The sequence below is a fragment of the Micromonas commoda genome, chromosome 6 (genome assembly GCF_000090985.2).
Source record: "Micromonas commoda chromosome 6, complete sequence".
NCBI lineage: Eukaryota > Viridiplantae > Chlorophyta > Mamiellophyceae > Mamiellales > Mamiellaceae > Micromonas > Micromonas commoda.
The window spans coordinates 1056950-1075567 of NC_013043.1; the positions used below are offsets into that span (position 1 = coordinate 1056950).

The 18618-nt window shown below is 66.5% G+C and overlaps 11 protein-coding genes across 11 annotated transcripts; 5 read left to right on the plus strand and 6 right to left on the minus strand.

Moving 5' to 3' along the window:
- Positions 1 to 33: 33 nt before the first annotated feature.
- On the minus strand, positions 34 to 744 carry MICPUN_59531 (predicted protein; the record flags this gene model as incomplete). The annotated part of the gene is made up of 1 exon (XM_002503284.1): positions 34 to 744. One exon carries the CDS (start codon positions 742 to 744, stop codon positions 34 to 36), a length of 711 nt encoding a protein of 236 aa, XP_002503330.1.
- Positions 745 to 1014: 270 nt separating this feature from the next.
- Positions 1015 to 2133, plus strand: MICPUN_59532 (predicted protein; the record flags this gene model as incomplete). Its single annotated transcript, XM_002502930.1, has 1 exon — positions 1015 to 2133. One exon carries the CDS (start codon positions 1015 to 1017, stop codon positions 2131 to 2133), a length of 1119 nt encoding a protein of 372 aa, XP_002502976.1.
- A 199-nt stretch (positions 2134 to 2332) lies between these two features.
- On the minus strand, positions 2333 to 3208 carry MICPUN_54509 (predicted protein; the record flags this gene model as incomplete). The annotated part of the gene is made up of 1 exon (XM_002503285.1): positions 2333 to 3208. One exon carries the CDS (start codon positions 3206 to 3208, stop codon positions 2333 to 2335), a length of 876 nt encoding a protein of 291 aa, XP_002503331.1.
- Positions 3209 to 3370: 162 nt separating this feature from the next.
- MICPUN_82471 (predicted protein) lies at positions 3371 to 6808 on the minus strand (the record flags this gene model as incomplete). Its single annotated transcript, XM_002503286.1, has 6 exons — positions 3371 to 4118; positions 4191 to 4514; positions 4593 to 4928; positions 5082 to 5261; positions 5379 to 6445; positions 6566 to 6808. The coding sequence occupies 6 exons, from the start codon at positions 6806 to 6808 to the stop codon at positions 3371 to 3373; spliced, it is 2898 nt and encodes a 965-aa protein (XP_002503332.1).
- Positions 6809 to 6864: 56 nt separating this feature from the next.
- On the plus strand, positions 6865 to 8605 carry MICPUN_59535 (set domain protein; the record flags this gene model as incomplete). The annotated part of the gene is made up of 2 exons (XM_002502931.1): positions 6865 to 7212; positions 7343 to 8605. 2 exons carry the CDS (start codon positions 6865 to 6867, stop codon positions 8603 to 8605), a joined length of 1611 nt encoding a protein of 536 aa, XP_002502977.1.
- Positions 8606 to 8765: 160 nt separating this feature from the next.
- Positions 8766 to 11219, plus strand: MICPUN_59536 (predicted protein; the record flags this gene model as incomplete). The annotated part of the gene is made up of 1 exon (XM_002502932.1): positions 8766 to 11219. The coding sequence occupies one exon, from the start codon at positions 8766 to 8768 to the stop codon at positions 11217 to 11219; it is 2454 nt and encodes an 817-aa protein (XP_002502978.1).
- Positions 11220 to 11333: 114 nt separating this feature from the next.
- MICPUN_59537 (set domain protein) lies at positions 11334 to 12026 on the minus strand (the record flags this gene model as incomplete). The annotated part of the gene is made up of 1 exon (XM_002503287.1): positions 11334 to 12026. The coding sequence occupies one exon, from the start codon at positions 12024 to 12026 to the stop codon at positions 11334 to 11336; it is 693 nt and encodes a 230-aa protein (XP_002503333.1).
- A 97-nt stretch (positions 12027 to 12123) lies between these two features.
- MICPUN_59538 (predicted protein) lies at positions 12124 to 13383 on the minus strand (the record flags this gene model as incomplete). The annotated part of the gene is made up of 1 exon (XM_002503288.1): positions 12124 to 13383. The coding sequence occupies one exon, from the start codon at positions 13381 to 13383 to the stop codon at positions 12124 to 12126; it is 1260 nt and encodes a 419-aa protein (XP_002503334.1).
- Positions 13384 to 13801: 418 nt separating this feature from the next.
- On the minus strand, positions 13802 to 16107 carry MICPUN_97591 (predicted protein; the record flags this gene model as incomplete). The annotated part of the gene is made up of 3 exons (XM_002503289.1): positions 13802 to 13865; positions 14901 to 15574; positions 15733 to 16107. 3 exons carry the CDS (start codon positions 16105 to 16107, stop codon positions 13802 to 13804), a joined length of 1113 nt encoding a protein of 370 aa, XP_002503335.1.
- Positions 16108 to 16913: 806 nt separating this feature from the next.
- MICPUN_105759 (fanciful K+ uptake-b family transporter) lies at positions 16914 to 17868 on the plus strand. Its single transcript, XM_002502933.1, has 2 exons — positions 16914 to 17246; positions 17378 to 17868. The coding sequence occupies exons 1-2, from the start codon at positions 17088 to 17090 to the stop codon at positions 17798 to 17800; spliced, it is 582 nt and encodes a 193-aa protein (XP_002502979.1). The 5' UTR covers positions 16914 to 17087; the 3' UTR covers positions 17801 to 17868.
- Positions 17869 to 18179: 311 nt separating this feature from the next.
- Positions 18180 to 18614, plus strand: MICPUN_101146 (predicted protein; the record flags this gene model as incomplete). The annotated part of the gene is made up of 1 exon (XM_002502934.1): positions 18180 to 18614. The coding sequence occupies one exon, from the start codon at positions 18180 to 18182 to the stop codon at positions 18612 to 18614; it is 435 nt and encodes a 144-aa protein (XP_002502980.1).
- Positions 18615 to 18618: the final 4 nt, after the last annotated feature.

Genomic DNA, 18618 nt, shown 5'->3' on the forward strand with positions numbered 1-18618 from the left:
TTCTTTTGTAACTAACGCATTCTTTCGCCAACGTCACGACTCGTCGTCCGGGTGCGCCGTCGGCGGCGGCGGGGGCTGGTTGATCCTCGCCGCGAGCACCCGCGCGGTCACCGCCCCGACCGGCTCCGGCCGGCGCCACTGCCTCCTCCCCGTCGACGTCTCCCAGTAGTACGCCCGCCCGCCCCGATCGTTGTCCCTGAGCTCCTTCCACCCCGGCGGCAGCGACGGCTGCGCCATCGGGCTCCCCCGCACCAACCGCAGGCCGGAGCCGCGCAGCTCCTCCGGCACCCCCCACCGCGTCTCGCCGCTGTCCTTGTTCCAGTAGTACTTGCTCCCGTCCCTCGCGAGCGCCGCGCCCCACTTGGCGTCCGCCGCGAGGAGCCTCTCGCGCTCCTCGGCGTGGTCCACGTCTCCAACCTGCTCGTGCGCCTGCGCCGCGATGGCCCGGGCGCGTTCGGCCAAGGCGGCGAAGTCGGCCATGACCTCCTCGTGCGACGCGGCGTCCGGCGGTTCGGCCGGCATGATCGAATGCCCCCGCTGCTCCGCGAGGAACCGCTCCTTGGCGCCGCCGAAGCGGGCGTCCTCCGCGAACCTCGACGCCCAGTCCACCGTGCCGGTCGCTCGCTCCTCGTGCTTGCGTCGAATGGCGTCCGCGTTGGGGTTGGCGGGTTTGCCGCCGTTGTCCCACTGTGGATTGTGATGCTTGCGCGTGCCCTCCGTGAGGTTCTCCCCGATGATACCCATGGCGTCGCGTCGCGAGGCAAACGCGCGTCGCCGCCCGGGTTTGTGCGCTCCGAGGGTGGGATCACTCCCGTCGTGGTTTTCGACCAACGGACCCGACAGGCGGGAGTCACACTCGGTGTAATAAAACCTCCGATCGACCGCGTCGCGCCCCTCGTCCACTGCTGGACGCGCGCGGATCCGGATCGCGTCGGCTCGACGACACGCGCACCGCGGCCTCGCATCGCGTCCGATCTTTAACGCCGGCGGCATCGAGGGGGATCGGCGGCGGCGATGAGCGCGTTGACCCGGCTGTTCGCGAGCGCGGCTGCCAGGCTGGGCGGCGCCGGGCGCCTGCGCCCTTGCGCCCGGCCGTTCGACGCGCGATGGCGCAGGTCGTTCTCCGCGACCGACGGCGGCGACGGCGAGGACGATGACGCCGACGCAACGAAGGGCGCCCACCCGGGCGAGGGGGAGGATCAGGCGGAGGACGCGTCCGTGGAGGCGTCCCACGAGGGCGCCGGTGGCGCGGGCGACGACGATGGCGACGGAGCGACGCGCGAGGAGGTCGCCTTCAGGACCGAGGACGTCAAGGGCACCGCGGAGGACGGCGAGGAGATAGAACTCGTCGCCGTCGTACCCGACGATCCGAACTCGTACGACGAACAGGAGAAGAAGGGATGGCTCTACGACCTCACCGAGCAGGGGCACACGCTCCGATGGAACCCTAACATTCGCAACGCGCACCTCAGCGATCGCGCCAAGACGCAGATGTACGTCATGCACCGGAAAGATCCCAAGACCTGGGACGTGCCCGCGCTGGCGGAGCGGTACAGGATCCGGCAGCAGCGGGTGATGGCCATACTGGCGCTGAAGCAGATTCAGCACGACACGGTCAAGGCGGGGAAGTCCACGTATCCCCACCTCGAGGCGGCGTTTGAGCAGATCCACGGCTCGGAGCACGTCGGGTCGGGGGAGCGGCACGTGCGCGTGGTGCCGACGCTGCCCAACTTTGCGGTCGTACCCGCGGGCACCCCCGAGCACGAGCTGCGCGAGATCCTCCCCAAGTACCTGACCGACGACGAGCGCGCGGCGAACGAGGAGAAGGAGCTGGTGAGGCAGTTCAGGGCTAACCTTGAGTACAACACGGGCGCGGCGGCGCCAGGGCTGAACCGCAAGGGGCGGCACAAGCACCCCACCGGGCGGCCGAAGGGGGGATACGGCCTGCTCGTGACGCCCCTCGTCAACGATAACGGCAAAAAGGCACACGCCCGGGCGAAGAGGGAGGGGCGAAGCTTAAAGCCGCCCAAGCCGTACGTCGCCTACGCCGACGGGACCAAGCGGGACCTCAACGAGGACGAGGAGGTGATGATGCGGCGACGAAAGGTGATGCCCTTCAGGCGGCTGCAGTGACGCTCGTCGTCGCGGGTGTTGTTTAATGTAATACGCATCAGTAGACGGACGCCTCGTGCGATGATGATTGGTATTCACAAAGACTCGCGTGGTGAGTCGCGCGGGTGCTCTCGCGCGTCGTGTCGTGCGCACAGCTGTGTGTGTTTTCTCGACGGCACAGCTGTGTTTTCGTGTCGTGGATCGGGCGCCTTTCTTTCCCCTACGCCGGGAGCGACGAAGGGGAGACGAAGTAGGCGTCGGTGTCGATGTCGTCGGCGGCCGGGCCGGGAGTGCCGTTGCGGCCGGACCTCCTCCCGCCGTCGGAGATGGGAGGAGCCGGCTTCCTGACCACGCCGTAGGGGTCCGAGCCGAGGGAGCCCATGGCCTTCTTGGGCTTGGCCGCCTTGGCCTTTTTGGGGAGCGGCTTGGACTCGGTGACGATCTTCTTGGGGCGACCGCGCTTCTTGGGCTCGGACTTGTCGTCGGCGGAAGCCTTGGCTGCCTTCTTGGCGGCGGGCTTCTTGGCCTTCTCGGCGGGGACCTTCTTGGCCTTCGGCGCCGCGGCGGCGACCTCCTCCAGGGACTGCGGCACGAAGCCGTCGAGGTCGAAGTGCTGGGCATCGAACGCGGCCTTGACCTGAGCCATGTTGCCGTGGGCGGCGGCACAGAGCCAGGCCTCGCGGATGCCGGGCTCCTCGAAGCCGGGCATGTCGGCGAGGTCGGGGTACGTCTCGGCGATGTTGGACCTCTGAAAGAAGTGGAAGGAGCGTGTCACGAAGGCGCGTGCCACGAGTGGTTTGTGGAAAGAAAGAGACGGAGCGGGGAGGAGAGGTTGGGAGCGCGCACCACTTTCTCGGTCATGCAGGCGAGGTGCCTCCAGTACGTGTTGGAGTGACCCTCGGAGGGATCGGAGATTGCGGCGACTCGGACGTGGCCCTGGGATGAGAGGGACGCGTTCGTCAGTATTTTGAAAAGCTCGGGGGAAAGCAACGACGCGGAAGGAGGGCGGACGCACGTCAACGATGTTTCCTTTGCAGGATCCTCTGCACTTGCAGTCGCGGTTGGAGGTCTTGAGCTCGATCTTGTAGGAAGCCATCGGGGGAGAGGGTGGGGGCGAAAGTTGTCGGGTCGGCAGACGCGGCGCGCGAGAAAGTGAGGCTCCCTTCGGCTATATGCAGCGCGTTTGAATTCAAACTCATCACGACGCGTCGAAAATTTTCACGACGCCGCGTTCTAAAGTCGACTCCTCCCCCCCTCGTCACCTGCCCATCATGTGCACGGGGTACTGCGCGTGAAGAAACTCGTACAGAGTTCGCCCCTGCCTCGGGTCCCCCAGTATCTCCTGCATGCGCTCCATGGTGAGCTCGGCGAGGTCCGCCAGACACACGACGTCCGGAGCCGCGAGCACCCTCCGGTAGTTGCTATCCGTGACGCCCGGTAGCCTGCGCAGCATGTCGATGGCGGGCTGGTTCACGCTGTTCCGCTCGCCCGCGTCCGCGCCCTGGGGCACGCCAACCTTAGCCGCCACCTCCACCGTGGGTTCTTCCTCGGCGTACTTCCAGTCGGCGAACATGCGCGCCGTCATGTGCAAAGAGCGCGACCACATGACGCGCATCTTGGGGAAGCGCCATATGAGCAAGGCCAGTCGCCCCTGCGTCGTGTTGTAGTTGAGGTCTCTGGGCACGTCGGCGGGGTTTTGGATCCCAAACGCCTTGTCCCGCTCGAACTCTATGAGCAGGATGGGTATCTTGTAGTGCCTGCACATGTTCTGCATCTGCGTCACCAGTCGGCTGTTTCGCAGAGACTCGATCAAATCCGGAAGGCTCTTGCGCTCCACGCACATCGACGGCGACAGCACGTAGTCTCCAACCTCCAGCGTGCACGGCATCACCTTGAACCCGCTCTGGTGCAGGACGCTGGGTAGCGACGACATGAACTCGCGCGTGTCGACGACGACGTGCAGCTTCGTGGGGTTGGACAGCTGCCCGCCGCGGATGCGGGTGTTCCTCGCGGCGGCCAGCGCCTTGGGATCGACCAGCGGCTGCAGTTGCGGCAGCGGCAGCACGGGCGCCGCGGACGCGCCCGACGTCCCGGCGATCGCCAGCGGGGTCTCGTTGTACACTCGTCCCTCCTGCTCGAACGGCATGGCGGCGTGCGCCTTGCCGCGGATGAGGTTAGCGAACGAATCCGACTCGTAATTAATCTGCGAGAGGTACCTCTGTTCCTCGACGGATGTGTCGTGGACCATAAAGTACACCCTCATCCTCGCGCCCGGTCTGTGCGCGGCGTGCACCTCGATCTCGCGGATGAACGCCGCGTCCGGGTCGTGCACGATTATAAACGACGGGCGGACCGTGGCGAGCACCGCGGCTCGGTCCGTCAACGCGTGCACGTAGATATCCCTCTCCGCGAGTAAATCAGCCGCGAATGCCGCGCCCTCGGGGGTGTCCACGTCGAGGTCGTCGAGGTTCCCGGAAAACGCCGGCGTCGTCTCCTCGCGTTCCTCCTCGATCGTCGAACCAACGGTCGCCGTCTTGCCCTTGCCCTTGCGCTGTTGCTTGGCGGGCGGCGGGCCCGCGGGGTCCAGGTCACCCGTCGCCTGCTTGTGCCCGGCTCTCGCCCTCGCTTGCGCCGCGGGCGCGTTTTGCGCGCGAGCTTTCCGAAGCGTCTCCTTGTGCAGCCTGTCCGCCTCCACCGCGATGGCCTCGCGCTCCGCGGGGGTGCCGATGACGGCGACGTTCATGTTCCTTCCGCCGCCGCGCCCGCCGCGCCCGCCGCGACCGGCGCCGCCCGGTCCCCCCGCTCCGGCGTCGGCCCTGGCGCCGCGGCCGGCGGGCCCCGGAGGGCCCGCGGGAACGGATTCCCCCATCATCGCCGCTCGCATCCTGTCCATCTTGCTCATGGGCCGCGGACCCCGGCCGCCTCCTCTTCCGCCGCCCGCTCCTCCGCGCCCGCCGGCCGATGCGGACGTCGGCTTCTCCTTCCCCTTCGCCGCGTCTCCCGCCGCCTTCCTCTGCCGCAGGTACTTCTCCCAAATCAGCCGCATCAAACCGTCCGAGCCTCGGAGGAGCATCCCGGTGAGCTGACTCGCGGCGGCTTCGTCCTTCGCGACGATGAGCGTCGGTCCCTGGCCGTACCGCTCGGCGAGGCTGGGTCCGCCCTCGCCCTCCGCCCTCCTGATGTCCTTGGATGACTTCAGGAAAGACGCGATTGACTTGTCGTCGTCCGTGAGTTCGTCCACGAGCGCCTCGTCGTCCGCCCCGTACTTTTCCATCTTACGAAGGAGTTTCTCCTTGTCGTCGTCAATCTCTTTCACGATCTCCTCGATCAGGCGCCACTTGGGCATCGGTTCGAGGACCATGTGAAGCGCGGGCGCGGTGGATTCGGGCGGCGCCGCGCGTTTCCCGCCGACGCCGGAGCCCTCGCCGAGTCCCTCGGGGCCGCCCGAAGCCGGCGGCTTGCGAAGCGCGTAGACGCGCCTTCGCGATTGCTCGAATATCGTGTGCGCGTGTTGCGTGAACATCCACATGCTCATCGATCCCTCCGTCAGACGCAGCGTCTCGAGGTACCGCAGGAACGTCACGGCGTCGTACCTCAGGAGAAAGTTCGCCAGGTTTCTCAGCGTCCGAAGGTCCCACACCACCTGCTTGACGCGCCTCGACACCACGTTCCACACCGGGTCCAGCTGCCGCTGGATGATTCGATCAAACGACTTGAACAAACCAGCCTCCACGGTGAGCTCGCTGGTGTCCACGTGCTTGCTCTTCTTCAGCTCGGTCATGCACTCCTCCATGACTTGCACGATGGCTTCCTGGATCTTTTTGACGCGGTTCGAGAGGGGCTGGCGCAGTTCGACCACCTCGGGCGCGTGAGCGTCGAGGCAAGCCCTGACGACGAGCTGAAACCGCGGCCACAGGTTCAGCTGGCGGGTCATGAGGCACTTCATCACCTGGTCAACCTTGCTGAATCCGCGCGTGAGATCGCCCGGTCGGTCGGTGAGCGCGCGGAGGAACCCGCGACGGTTACCGGAGCGGAACAGGCGGACGACGAACGCTTCCTGGGACATGTCAGTGACGCGGTGCCCGTTTGCGACGATGACGCCTTGGATGTTCGACGGAGGCAACGCCTCCCTGAGGATGTCCACGGCCGCGATGCGGGTGGTGACGAACATCGGCCCGCCGTTGCGGTAAATCTCTTCGCGTCGATTCCCCGTGACTTCCGCGGTGATCACGGGTGGATACGGCATGCCGTGCATCTTGCAGTGGACCTTCAGCGCGGTCCTGTTGAACTCGTTGAGCCCGAGGATGAGAACCGCGCCGGCGCCGACTCGGTACTCGAGCTCGGGCGGTGCCCCGTCGCCGTCCTCGCCGTCGACCGCGGCATCCTCCGCTCCACCCGCGGGTAGCCGCGGTATCTCACGCGCCAGGTGACCGGCTTGCGTGCCCCCCGGCACGGTGTGCTCCTTCAGCAGCAGCGCGAGGATCTCGACGAGCCCGAGCCCCTCCGCGATGCACGTCAGCCCGTCGCGCTCGAGGAGCTCGTCGACGATGTCCTGCTGGAACTGAAGGACGGCGCCGCCGCCGCCCGCCGCCCGCACGTGAGCGAGCGCGGCCTCGGGTACATAATTCAGGGGGTCATCCTCCCCCGAATCCTCTCCGGTGAGATCGACGAGCTCGCCCGCGGCTCCCCCGCCCATCGCGTCGCGGCCCAGAAAATGACATCCGTGACGCAGTAAAGCGCGAGATTCGGTCGATGGATAAGAGGCACTTCCTACAGCGCAGAGCGATGATGGCCGCACGATGCTCGCTCAATGTCGCGCGTCCCGCGCGCGTCGCTCTTCCGGCGTCGTCGAGACGCCGCGCCGACGGCGTCAGATCCAGGGCTCGTCGCGTTCCTCGCGCGGCGGAGGCGGACGCGAAGGCTGCGGAGGCGAATGTCGCCGTCGAGGATGAGGACGACGACGAGTTGGCCGAGCGCAAGGCGGTGTCGGAGCTCGTCGGTTGGTGCGTGTCCAAGGGCGCGCAGGGCAGCGGGCTCTCCGTGCTCCTCCCGGACGGCAGCGGACGCGGCCGAGGGCTCGAGGCCAGCCGAGACATCGAGGTGCGCGGCCCCGTCGGGTTTTAGGGTTGAACGAACGGAATCCCGCTCCGAAACGACGTCGCTCGCGACGGACGACGACGAATGACCCGCGAACGACTGACCCATCCCCCTCCTTTCCCGAACGATCCAGAACGGCGAACCCGTGCTGAGGCTCCCGCTGGAGATGGGAATATGCGACTACCAGGACGGCCATCCCGCGGAGGCGTGGGAGGTCATGTCCAACGCACCGTGGGGCGTTCGGCTCGCGTGTCGACTCCTCCAGGAACGAGCCAAGGGCGAAGACTCCGACTACGCCCCGTACATCGCGCTGATCCCGGAATCCGTCCCGGGATCGCCGCTGATGTGGACCGACGACGAGGTGGCGTCGCTGCAGTACCCGCCCGCGGTCGCGGAGGCGCGCGAGATGCGCGACGCCGTCGCCACCTGGTTCCGTAAGCTCTCCGCGGAGGCTCCCGTCGCGCTGGCGGGTGCCGACCTCGACGCGTTCAAGTCCGCGGTGTCCGTCGTGCACTCGCGCACGTACGGCGTCGCGTCCTCCGCGTCAGGCGAGGGATACTTCCGCGCGTTGCTGCCCCTGGCGGACTTGCTCAACCACGGCGGGGACGAGTACCCGGAGTCGGCTTCGTCTCCGGCGAACCGGGGCGGTAAAGCAAACAAATCGCCCGCGTCGCCAAAGTGGCCCCCCGCGGGATGCTCGGACAACATCGCGTGGTCGGAGCTCAGCGACGAGGGGGTGATCGAGTTCGCCGCGACGCGCGCCATCGCTCCGCACGAGGAGGCGGCGATGTCCTACGGCGAACGGAGCAACGATCACTTTCTCGTGTACTACGGATTCGTCCCCCCGCGAAATCCCCACGACGACGTCGTGGTATTCGCCGACGTCGATCACGCGCTGTCGTGGCACATGGTGTTCCACCCCGAGCTGTGGGACGTGGACGAGGCTGAGACGGCGGTGAGGGAGGCGGCGGCGAGGGCGGCGGTGCGAGAGGTGGAGAAAGCGCTCGCCGAGACGACGGACGGAGCGTTGGCGGCTTCGGAACCCCGGCTGAAGGTTTTGCCCGGCGGTCGATGCGACGCGAGGCTCGTGTCCGCGTTCGCCGCGGCGTACGCCGGGACGGAGGGCGTGGAGGGGGTGGAGCGCGGGGCGCCGGTGGCGGCGGTGGACGTCGAGAGCGCGCACGCGGACATTGCGAGGCGGTGCGCCGAGCTTCTTCGCGCGATGCCGACGACGCTGGCGGAGGACGTCGAGACGATCAAAGACGGGGAGAGTTTCCCGCCCGTGAGCGAGGGCGCGAGGGTGGCGGCCGCGTACAGGGCGCACAAGAAGGAGGTGCTGATCGACGCGGTACTGGCGCTGGGCGGTGAGGCGGTGAAGCTCCCCGACGACGCGTGAATGTATCGGCGAATGCCGGGTTGTAGGTGACCGAAAAAAGTTTGACATTCCGCGAGAGCGCGTCGAGATCCCGTGCCAAAATTTTCTGTTCAGGGTTTTAGGGCTTCCCTCCACCTCCGCGCGGCACACTCGACGCCGGCGCGCGCTCGACTCGTCAATCATGCCGTCCAAGGGTCAGTCTCGCTCTAAGGGGGGCGAGGAGGCTAAGGTGCCCCTCCAGGCGGTGGTCCTGGCGGACTCGTTCACTCATCGCTTCCGCCCGATCACGCTGGAGAGGCCCAAGACCCTGCTTCCGCTCGCGAACGTGCCGATGATCGAGTACACCCTCGAGTTCCTCGCCAGCAACGGCGTGGAGGAGGTGTTCATCTTCTGCTGCGCGCACGCGGATCAGCTCACGCAGTACATCGAGAACAGCGCGTGGAGCAGCACCGCCGGCTTCGTCGTTCACACCATCGTGAGCACCAACTGCATCAGCGCCGGCGAGGCGCTCCGACTGATCGACCACAAGCACGTCATCCGGTCCGACTTCATCCTCATCAGCGGCGACACCGTGGCCAACATGGACCTCCGCAGGGCCCTCGAGGCGCACAGGGAGCGACGCAAGACGGAGAGGCTGGCGATCATGACCTGCTGCTTCAAGACCATCACGCGGCGCCAGAGGGAGGAGCACCTCGGCGAATCCAACCTCGTGGTGGCCATGGACCCGGCCACCGGTCGAGTCCTGCACTACGACGAGCAGGCTTCTCCCTCCCTCCCCGACGCCAACGCCTCGCCGAAGAGGGCCAAGGCGAAGCTGAGCCCGCTGTCCCTGGACGCGAGCCTCTTCAGCGAGCACCCCTCCGTCAGGGTGCGAACCGACCTGCAGGATTGCCACGTCGACATCTGCGCGCCCGAGGTGCTCATGCTCTTCACCGACAACTTCGACTACCAGCACCTCCGCCGGGACTTCGTGTGCGGCACCCTGAACGAGCGCGAGCTCGGAAACAACATCTACGCCCACGAGCTCGGCGCGCGCGAGTACGCCACGCGAATCACCAACCTCCGAACCTACGACGCCGTCAGCCGCGACGTCATCGGACGATGGGTCTACCCCGTGTGCCCCGACGTCAACTGCCTGCCACGCGGTGATCCCACCGCGTTTACACACAGGTGGCCGCAGACGTACCTGGAAAAGGGTGCCGACGTGGACCCAAGCGCCGTCGTCGGCGCCGGGTGCGTCGTCGGCGCCGGATGCGTCGTCGGGCCCGGCGCGAAAATCTCTCGATCGGTTCTCGGCCGCGGCGTCGTCGTCGGCGCCGGCGCGTCAATCGATGGATCGTACGTCATGCAAAACGCTAAGATCGGCGCGAACGCGTCCGTGACGAGCGCGCTCGTGTGCGAGGGCGCGGTGGTTCACGAGTCCGCGGTTATCGGTAAAGGCGCGATTATTGCGTATGATGTCGTGGTTGGAGCCGGTCACGTCGTCGCCGACTACTCGCGCATCTCGCTCGCGCCCCAGCCCGCGCACGACGACGACGTGGACTCGGACGACGAGCTCGAGATTGGTTCCTTCGGCGGCGGCGGCGGCGCGCGTCTCAGCGACCCGTCGCGGCAGATGGCGAGGTCCGACAGCAAGGGGAGCTTCGGCGGCGGTGGCGGGTTCGACGAGGACGACGACGAGGGACCCGGCGGCGTATACCTCACCGACCTCGATCGCGCGCTGCTGCAGCGCGCCAAGGAGGGAACGGCGGGAGACGCGACGACCGAGCGGTGGGCGCCCGAGGGCGTCGGCGTCGGCGGCGCGGGTCACGCGTGGGCGCCGCGGTGGGGCGAGGAGGAGTGGAGGTTCGGCATCGCGCCCGTCCCTCCGGGATCGTCGGACGCGGCTTACGCCAGGGACGACGCGCTGGACTCCGACGACGACGACGCGCACGTGCGAAGCGGCGCGAAGCCGGCGGCGGTTGGCGGAGGCGACGGTTCGAATTCCGGGACGGACTCGGACGGCGAGGGCGAGGCGCTGGAGTCTCACTTTAGGAAGGAAGTCGCGGAGACGTTTCTTCGGTGCGTGAAGCACGGGTACGAGCAGGCGAACGCGGTGGTGGAGCTGCAGGGTTTGAAGATGGCGGAGAACCGCACGTTCGCCGACATCGCTCGGTACGTCCTGATGACGATCCTCGGCTTGTCCCTTCCCGCGCCGAGGGACGTCACGAAGGAGAACTCGAAGCTGTACCCTGCCAAGGCTCCCGATAACACCCCGGCGCTTCTCAAGTCGATTCGCGAGCGCCTCAAGCAGTGGGCGCCGCTCCTGAGCAGGTTCTTAAAGTCCGAGGACGACCAGGTGGAGATGCTTCTCACGCTGGAGGATTACTGCGCGGAGGATGAGGTGTTCAAGGGGATGCACGGCGCGCTGTTGGTGCCCAGCTTTGCAAAGATTCTTCACCTGCTCTACGACATGGACGTGCTGAGCGAGGTGAGCGTCCTGGCCTGGGCGGAGGAGAAGGGCCTGGCGGGCGAGGAGGACAAACGGTTCCTGAAGCTGGCGCAGCCGTTCGTGGACTGGCTGAAGGAGGCGGATTCGGAGAGCGACGGTTCGGGTTCGGACTCCAGCGAGGCCTCCTCGTCAGACGAGGAGTGATCATGGAAGAGCACAGAGAAACATTTTTTCACCACGACACTCGCTTGGGCTTCCACATTCCCTTTCGTAACCATCGCGCGCACTACTCGCCCGCTACTAGCTAGCTTGCTACGTCTACGCTTCTGCCGCTTCGTCGTGGGAGGGAGCCCGGTAGCCGCAAAACTCGGCCATATTTACCGCCCCCATCGACGCCAGCCGGTTCTCCCAGAAACCTTTGCCGTATGATACCAGAACCTCGTCAGCCTTGTTAACGCCGTGAGGCCCCGCGAACACGCCGAGCTTGAGGTCCCCAGCGGCGTCCCTGTACTGGTCGAACAACGCGTTGGCACGCTTACCCGTGTTTCTGAAATCGTTGATCATCCTCGCCTCGTTTCCCATGAGCTCAGCGTCCAGCGCGAGCTCGTTGTCGTCGCCGAACGATGCGGTGTAATCCGAGGTCTTCGACTCGTTGCCCTTCAGCGTCACGAGGCCGAGGTAGTCGATGATGTGCTCGCCTCGCTCCATCTTGCGCTGCGCGAACAGCCCGTACTCGCCCTTCGCGGGATGTCGCTCGTCCGTGATGAGCTGCCATCGCACGTTCCGTTTCGTCGCCGACGCATTCGCCTCGACGTGCTTGCCGTCGGCGGAGCGCTTGTATTTTTGGTAGACATCCTTGTCGCGGCGGACGTCGTCTCCCCATACCAGACTCGTGAGGTATTTGCACGTGGACGGCCACGCGCTGGACTCCCGCCCGATCTTTGCGCTCGCCGCCGGGGCGACGGCCGCTCTGACCCCTGGCTTGTCCTTTCCCTTTTGCGACTTTCCCATGGGGCGCCCTGGAAAAGTGAAGAGGAGGTTTTTCGCCTCGGCGGAAACTGCCACGCGGAAAGACTACTCTCACAAGCGTGTTAATCGCGCCGTCGCTCTATTTGGAGAGGGCGTACTTCTCCTCGTAGTACTTGGTCCACTCCTCCACGCTCTTCCCGCCGTCGCGCCCCGCGTTCGCCCCTCGGTCGTCCAGGCCGAACTTCTCGGAGTAGTGCCGCTCCCAGCGCTCCCGACTCCGACTTCGTCGCCGCCGGTCCCGCCGGTCCCTGCCCCTACTCCTACTCCTACTCCTGCTCCTGTCCCCGTCTCTGCTCCTGTCACTGTCTCTGCTCTTGTTCCTGCTCCTGTCCCTACTCCCGTCCCTGCCGCGCCGGACGCGCCGTGGGTAAGACTCGGATCGCGACCTCGACCTCCTCCTCGTCCTCCTCCCGCCACCCTCTCGCTCGCCCCCGCCGCTCCCACCCCTCGCCCACCCTCGCTCCTCCGCCTCCGCCTCGTCCCGCCTCGCCGTCGCATCGCGCCCCTCGCGCTCCTCCCGGAAAGGACGTCTCGCGCGCGCCTCCTCCTTCATCCTCGCCGCGACGGCGGCCTCCTCCTCCTCCTCCTCCGCCGCGAGCGACGACGCCCTCGCCGTCTCTCGAGCGGCGAAATCGTGCTCGTCGCCCGAGCGGTCCGCGTCGGGAGGGGGAGGAAGGGTGGTGGGGGGAGGCGGCCGGGGGGAGCTCGGGTCGAGCGATTCAACCGGCGGCGGCGGAGGGGGTTCAATCGTCGCGGGTTCGAATCCTGTCGTCGGCGGCGCGACGTCGACGCCGTCGGCGGAGTCGTCGCTGCCGTAGCCGCCGAGGAGACCGCGGAGGCCTCCCGCGTCGTCCCCGTCCCCGGTCTCCGTCTCCTCCGTCGTCCGCTTCGCCGGGGTTGGCTTCTTCTTGACCACTTTCACGAGCTTGAACGGCGCGCCGGCGGCGTCCGCCTTCTTCTTGTCGCGCGGCGCGGCCGCCAGGCTGGCCTCGGTCGCGGCCTTGATCCTCGCCCTCGCCGCCTCCTCGTCGATCCGATCCCTCTCCGCGCGGAGCTTCGCCAGCTGCGCCGCCTCCGCGTTCCGACGCGCCTGCTCGATCCCCATCGCGATGCGGTCCTCCTCCTCCATCTCCCTGTACGCGTTCATGTCGAGGATTCCGCCCGCGCTCTTGGACGAGAAGACGCCGTTGGTCGCCTTCTCGGCAGCCTCGATCGACTCGACGAGTTCGCGATACTTGGCATCCCGGATCCCGGTGGCGTCCACGAAGGTGTCGGTGACGCGGCGCGCCCACTTGGGCACCGTGCCGTCCTCGTTCCTCACCTCGCGTGGCTCGTCCATCGTCGACGGCGACCGATCCGGCTGGCCGGGACGTCGCCACGGCGGCGACACGCGCGCGGCGGTTTCTGACGACGGCGACGAAACCGAACGAGATCTTTCACTTCGGCGTCAGACTGGTGCGGCGCGATGGAGATACCGACGCTCGGCGAGAATTGCGCGTTCCGCGGATGCGGCCAGCTGGACTTTCTGCCCTTCGTGTGCAAGGGATGCGCGCGGACCTTCTGCCTGGACCACAGGAACGACCACGGATGCGGCCACGTCGCGCAGGTGCGTACTTGCATCGGATGTCACCACGAACCGTTGCCTCCCAGATCTGACTTTGACGCCGGTGCCATCTGGTACGCGCAGGATACGACGTGCGTCGTGTGTCCGCTGTGCGGAAGCAGCGTCAAGCACGTCCCCGGCGAGAGCATCCACGTCACCTTCGAGCGACACTCGTCCACTTCGTGCGATCCGAATAAGCACCCGAGCAGGTCGAAGCGCTGCGGGGCGCCGAGATGCAAGGAGAAACTCACAGCGGTGAATGCGTACCGATGCCGCGGTTGCGGCACGGAGGTTTGCATGACGCACAGGTTCCCGGACAAGCACGCCTGCGACGACCGCAAGCGCGCAAACGGCAGGGCATCCACGACCTCGCCCTTCGCCGCCGCCGCGTCGGGTTCCATCGCCGCGAGGGCGTCCGCGGCGAGCGCTCAGATCCGCAACGCGGCGGCGGCGACGAGGGCGCCGGCGGAGAGGAGAGCCGCGACCGCCGCCGCGAGGGAGGTGTGCGACGTGTGCGGCAAGAGCTTCCCGCACATCGCCGCGCTCATCGCGCACGCGGAGTCGGCGCACCAGGTGCACGGGGCGGCGACGCGCGCGAGGGTGACGGGGTCGGGCGGGGGGCGGGAGACGTGTCCGCGGTGCGGCGAATACTTCGCCGACGTCGCGGCGCTCGTGGACCACGTGGAGAGGGTGCACGAGCGCGGAGGCGGCGGGACGAGGCGGACGTCGTCCTCGTCCCAGTGCAACGTAAGCTAGTCGTGACGTAGTGTGGGCGGGCGCGGTGACCGGTAGAACAAACGCGAAGGTCGCATAAAATGAGGCGAATCGGCGGCGAAACAAGTCGCGCTCAACCCCTGTTTCTCATGTTCTCCTCCATCATCCTCCTCGCCTCCTCCTGCGCAGCCTCCAGCTCCTGCTCGTCCAGCGACATGGCGTCCGCCTGGTCCATCAGCTGATCCAGCTGCTCCGTCGAGCTCGGCAGCGACACCTGATCGTTCGATATCGAGTCGCTCCGCTTGAGCGCCCCGTTGCCGCCGACGAGGTACGCCGCGTCGTCGCGATACCGATCCACGCTCTCCTTCGGCAGCGACTGCGCGCTCCTCCGAAGCTTATCCATGTGCCCGTTCTCAGCGCCGCCGTTCTGATCTCGCTCCTCCGCGGCGGCGAAATCGGCGCCCATGCCCCCGTTGGGATACTGGAAGTTGCTCCGAGACTCCCCCTTCTCGAATTCCCGCTTGGCCTGCGGGTGGTACTCGAGGATCTCCCTGTAGAGGAGACCCCGCACCTCCTCCTGCGTGAGCTTCCTCGACTCGAACGCGTACTCCGTCCTGGACACAATCTCCGCCGCGGGCTCCCTGCTGGGATCAGACAGACCGGCAAAGTAGGGATCCGCGAGAGCCTCCTCGGCGGTGGGCCTCTCCTCCGGGTCGAACGCGAGCATCCGCTCCAGCAGCGCCAACGCCGCCGGCGCCGCGCCGGGAAACCGGGAGGCGAACGGGATCCTGGGTTTGACGCGCATGTTCCCGAGAAACCGTCGGGCCTTCTCGTTCCGCACCCTGTTGATCACGTCCGGGTGCGGAGTGCCCAGCAGGTCGGTGATGATCTCCAACTGGTGAACCACGTTCTTGCCCGGGAAGAGCGGTCGGCCGCTCAGGATCTCGGCGAAGATGCAGCCGATGCTCCATATGTCGATCGCGGGGGTGTACTTGGTGAAGAAGCTCCCGCACAGCTCCGGGGCGCGGTACCACCTGGTGGCGACGTAGTCCGTCCAGAACACGGTCGTCGGTCCGCTGTCGTGAAACGCCGGTCGCGCCAGGCCAAAGTCGCAAATCTTGAGCTTGCAATCCGCGTTGGCCAGGATGTTCTTGGGCTTGAGGTCGCGGTGGTACACGTTCGCGGTGTGAACGTACTTGAGCCCTCGCAGCAGCTGTGGACGGGCACGGGTTTGGGTGAACGACGGGGTCAGCAGTCGGAGGCGGGGTTCGAAAGCGAGGATGGACGGTCGGGGGCTGGCGAATCGGGTAAACGTCAGTCGGGCTCGAGGGCGACCCATTTCCGTCGTCTTTTAAGAGCGCGGGGGCGCACCTGGTAGAGGAAGAACTGGTGGTGCTCGTGCGTCAGGTCGTCGTTCGCCTTGATGACCTGGTGGAGGTCCGTCTCCATGAGCTCGAAGATGACGAAGATGTCCTTGAACTCCCTCGGGTTGGGCGGGAGCACGATGTGCTTCACCTCCACGATGTCGGGATGCTTCAGCACGCGGAGGAGCTTCACCTCTCGCAGGATCCGGGTCGCATCCGACACGTGCTCGAAGACGTCGGTGATCTTCTTGATGGCCACCTTTTCCCCGGTCTTGTTGTCCGTCGCCGAGCACACCACCCCGTAGCTCCCCTTGCCGATCACCTCGTGGATGGAGAAACGGTTAGCCTCGCCGTACTCGGTGAAGAAGCTCGTGTTGTCCATCGGCGCGGACGTCGCCATTTTGTCCAACCCCTGTCTTTGTCACAGCTGTGTCGGCAACCTGAGCCGAGTGGAGCGAGCGCCCTCTGAGGCTCGGGCTCGACCGGGTTCGCCGCTCGGTCGCGCGGCCAAAAGGACTCGCGCACTCTCGCCCCTACGCTCGACCGCGCACGCGCTCCGATCCCCGCGCGAATGCCTCCGCCCGCGCGCTCTCGCCCCCCGAAAGGATCAACACAGCCGCTGGTGTTGATCCAAAATACGCTCCGGGTGGGGGTTTTGCTCGAGCGAAGCCCCTCGGGTCGCGAGAGCGGTCCTGGCACAACGCCCCGGAACTCCACCTGGGCGGCCTGGACGCTTCAAACGCGGTTCCTCTCCCGCCGCGCGAGTCGCTGTGGCCGTCACGTCGCTTCCCGACCCGGCCTCCACCTAAAGCCCTGATTGCGCATGCTCGCTAAATATCAACTTGGCCAAGCGTCATCCTCCACGTTGAAGCGACGTGAGCTAAAATCCGTATGACGAGCAGTCATCAAAAACAGTTCCAATGTCGTTTTTCGCCCGAAGAACTTTTAGCAGACTTCGCGCGCGAACGTATCCCGGACGAATCTGCCCTGTGGCTCATTGATTGGATGGCTTATGCGGTATGGCGAGCAGTGACGAAATTTTCCAATTTAGGTGGATTACCTTTTCGTCGCGTCGTACACCAATGGCGGCGAACCCCTCCCGCCAAGCGAGTTAAGGATTAGGCGCTGGCTCATAAAACCGCATAAATCACAAGCAGTCGAGCACGTTCGTCGTCATCAGCGAAGGCGCAGCGACGTCATCACCACCGTCGCATCACTTGTTCGAGCACGAACGCAGCAGTGGGCACCGCTCGCTCGCACACGCACGCACGCTAGGGTACGCTAACCCGCGCACGCGTAGTCAGGCAGCCGGGGTCACGGCAGCGCGCGCGCACGCACGCCAGAGGGAGAAGAGGGTAGACGATGTCCGCGACGTGCGTCGGCATCATCGGGGCGCCCCTCGCGCTGAAGGCGCGAGCGGCGGCGAAGGGCGGGGCGAGGTGCGCGCGCGTCGTGCGCGTCCTCGCGAAAGCCTCCGGGGCGAATGACGTGAATGGGAAAGCCGGTTTTGCCGCGCTCGCGGTGCGTCTCCCCACCGCGCGCAACCTCCCCTCCCGCACCATCGCCGTGAACCGCTTATCCATCCGCGCTCCTTCGCAACGAGCTCCGCTGACCCGCGTCCCTACGTCCCGAACCCCGTCGCGACCCCGCAGGCGGCTCCCGCGGCGCTCTGGGCGCAGGCATCCGCCGCGGCGGAATCCACCGAGGTGCAGAACGCGGCGATCGCCGCGCATCAGGCGCTCTGGGACCTCGGCGTCGCGGACGATCCCTTGAACCCCGACCAGGCGAAGGAGATCGCGGGGATCCTCGGCCCGGTCTTCTCGGTGTCCACCCTGCTGTTCATCATTCGCATCGTGATGACCTGGTACCCGTCGGTGCCGGTGTCCAGGATGCCGTGGGTTATCGCGTACCTGCCGACGGAGCCACTGCTCAAGCCCACCAGGAGTCTGGTACCCCCCGTCGGCGGCGTAGACGTGTCGCCCATCATCTGGGTCGGCATGATCAGCTTCATGAACGAGATCCTGCTCGGGAAGCAGGGCCTGCTGGTGCTCCTCTCGCAGAAGCAGGTGTTCTGAGGTGGACGCGCGCGGGGTGGGAGGGAGTATATTAGCACCGCACGTTTGTGATGACCATTCTTTAACTCATCTCCGTCTGAAACGCCGCGCGCGCCGCGCCCCGGCGCAAAGAAAACCCTGCTCCCAGTGGTGATCACAGCGCTTCGTTCCTCTCGTGCGTAACTCGTAAATCGATTTCGCCGAGAGGGTGGAACCCGGTGAACGCTCGCGCGGCACATCGACGTGCGCGGTGACTTTATCGACGCGCAAACCCCGACGACGCGTCGCCGTCGCATCGCGTGTTGGGATCAGAGATAGCCCGGGCGCACGGGCCGCCGGGGCGGGGACTTCCAGGGCGCCTGACACGTCGCAACCCTAAACCATGAGCGCGATCCTCCGTATGGCGAGGGGCGCGAGCACCTCCGGGGCGGTCCTGACGCACGCGCGCTGCGTCAGCGGCAGCGCGGTTCACTGGGCGAAGGGCGCGGGGAAGGGGGCGAAGAAGACGGACGCGGTCGCCGCCGACGGCGGGGCGTCCACCGGGTCGATGTCGACGACGCACTGCACGGGCCTGAACATCCTCAAGGATGGGAAGGACCCCGAGTTGATGCCCGACGACCAGTACCCGGACTGGCTGTGGACGATACTCGACCCGGAGAAGGGTAACATCGCGATGAAGACGTTGGGGGAACTGGAGAAGGAGCTGGTGGCGGCGAAGAAGGCGGACGTTGACCTCAAGTACGACGTGATGGCCATAAAGGACGTCAAGAGGCTGTTGCGGCTGAGGCGGAGGGCGAAGATCAAGGCGAACAACGCGCTGCGCGCGAAGCGATAGACGA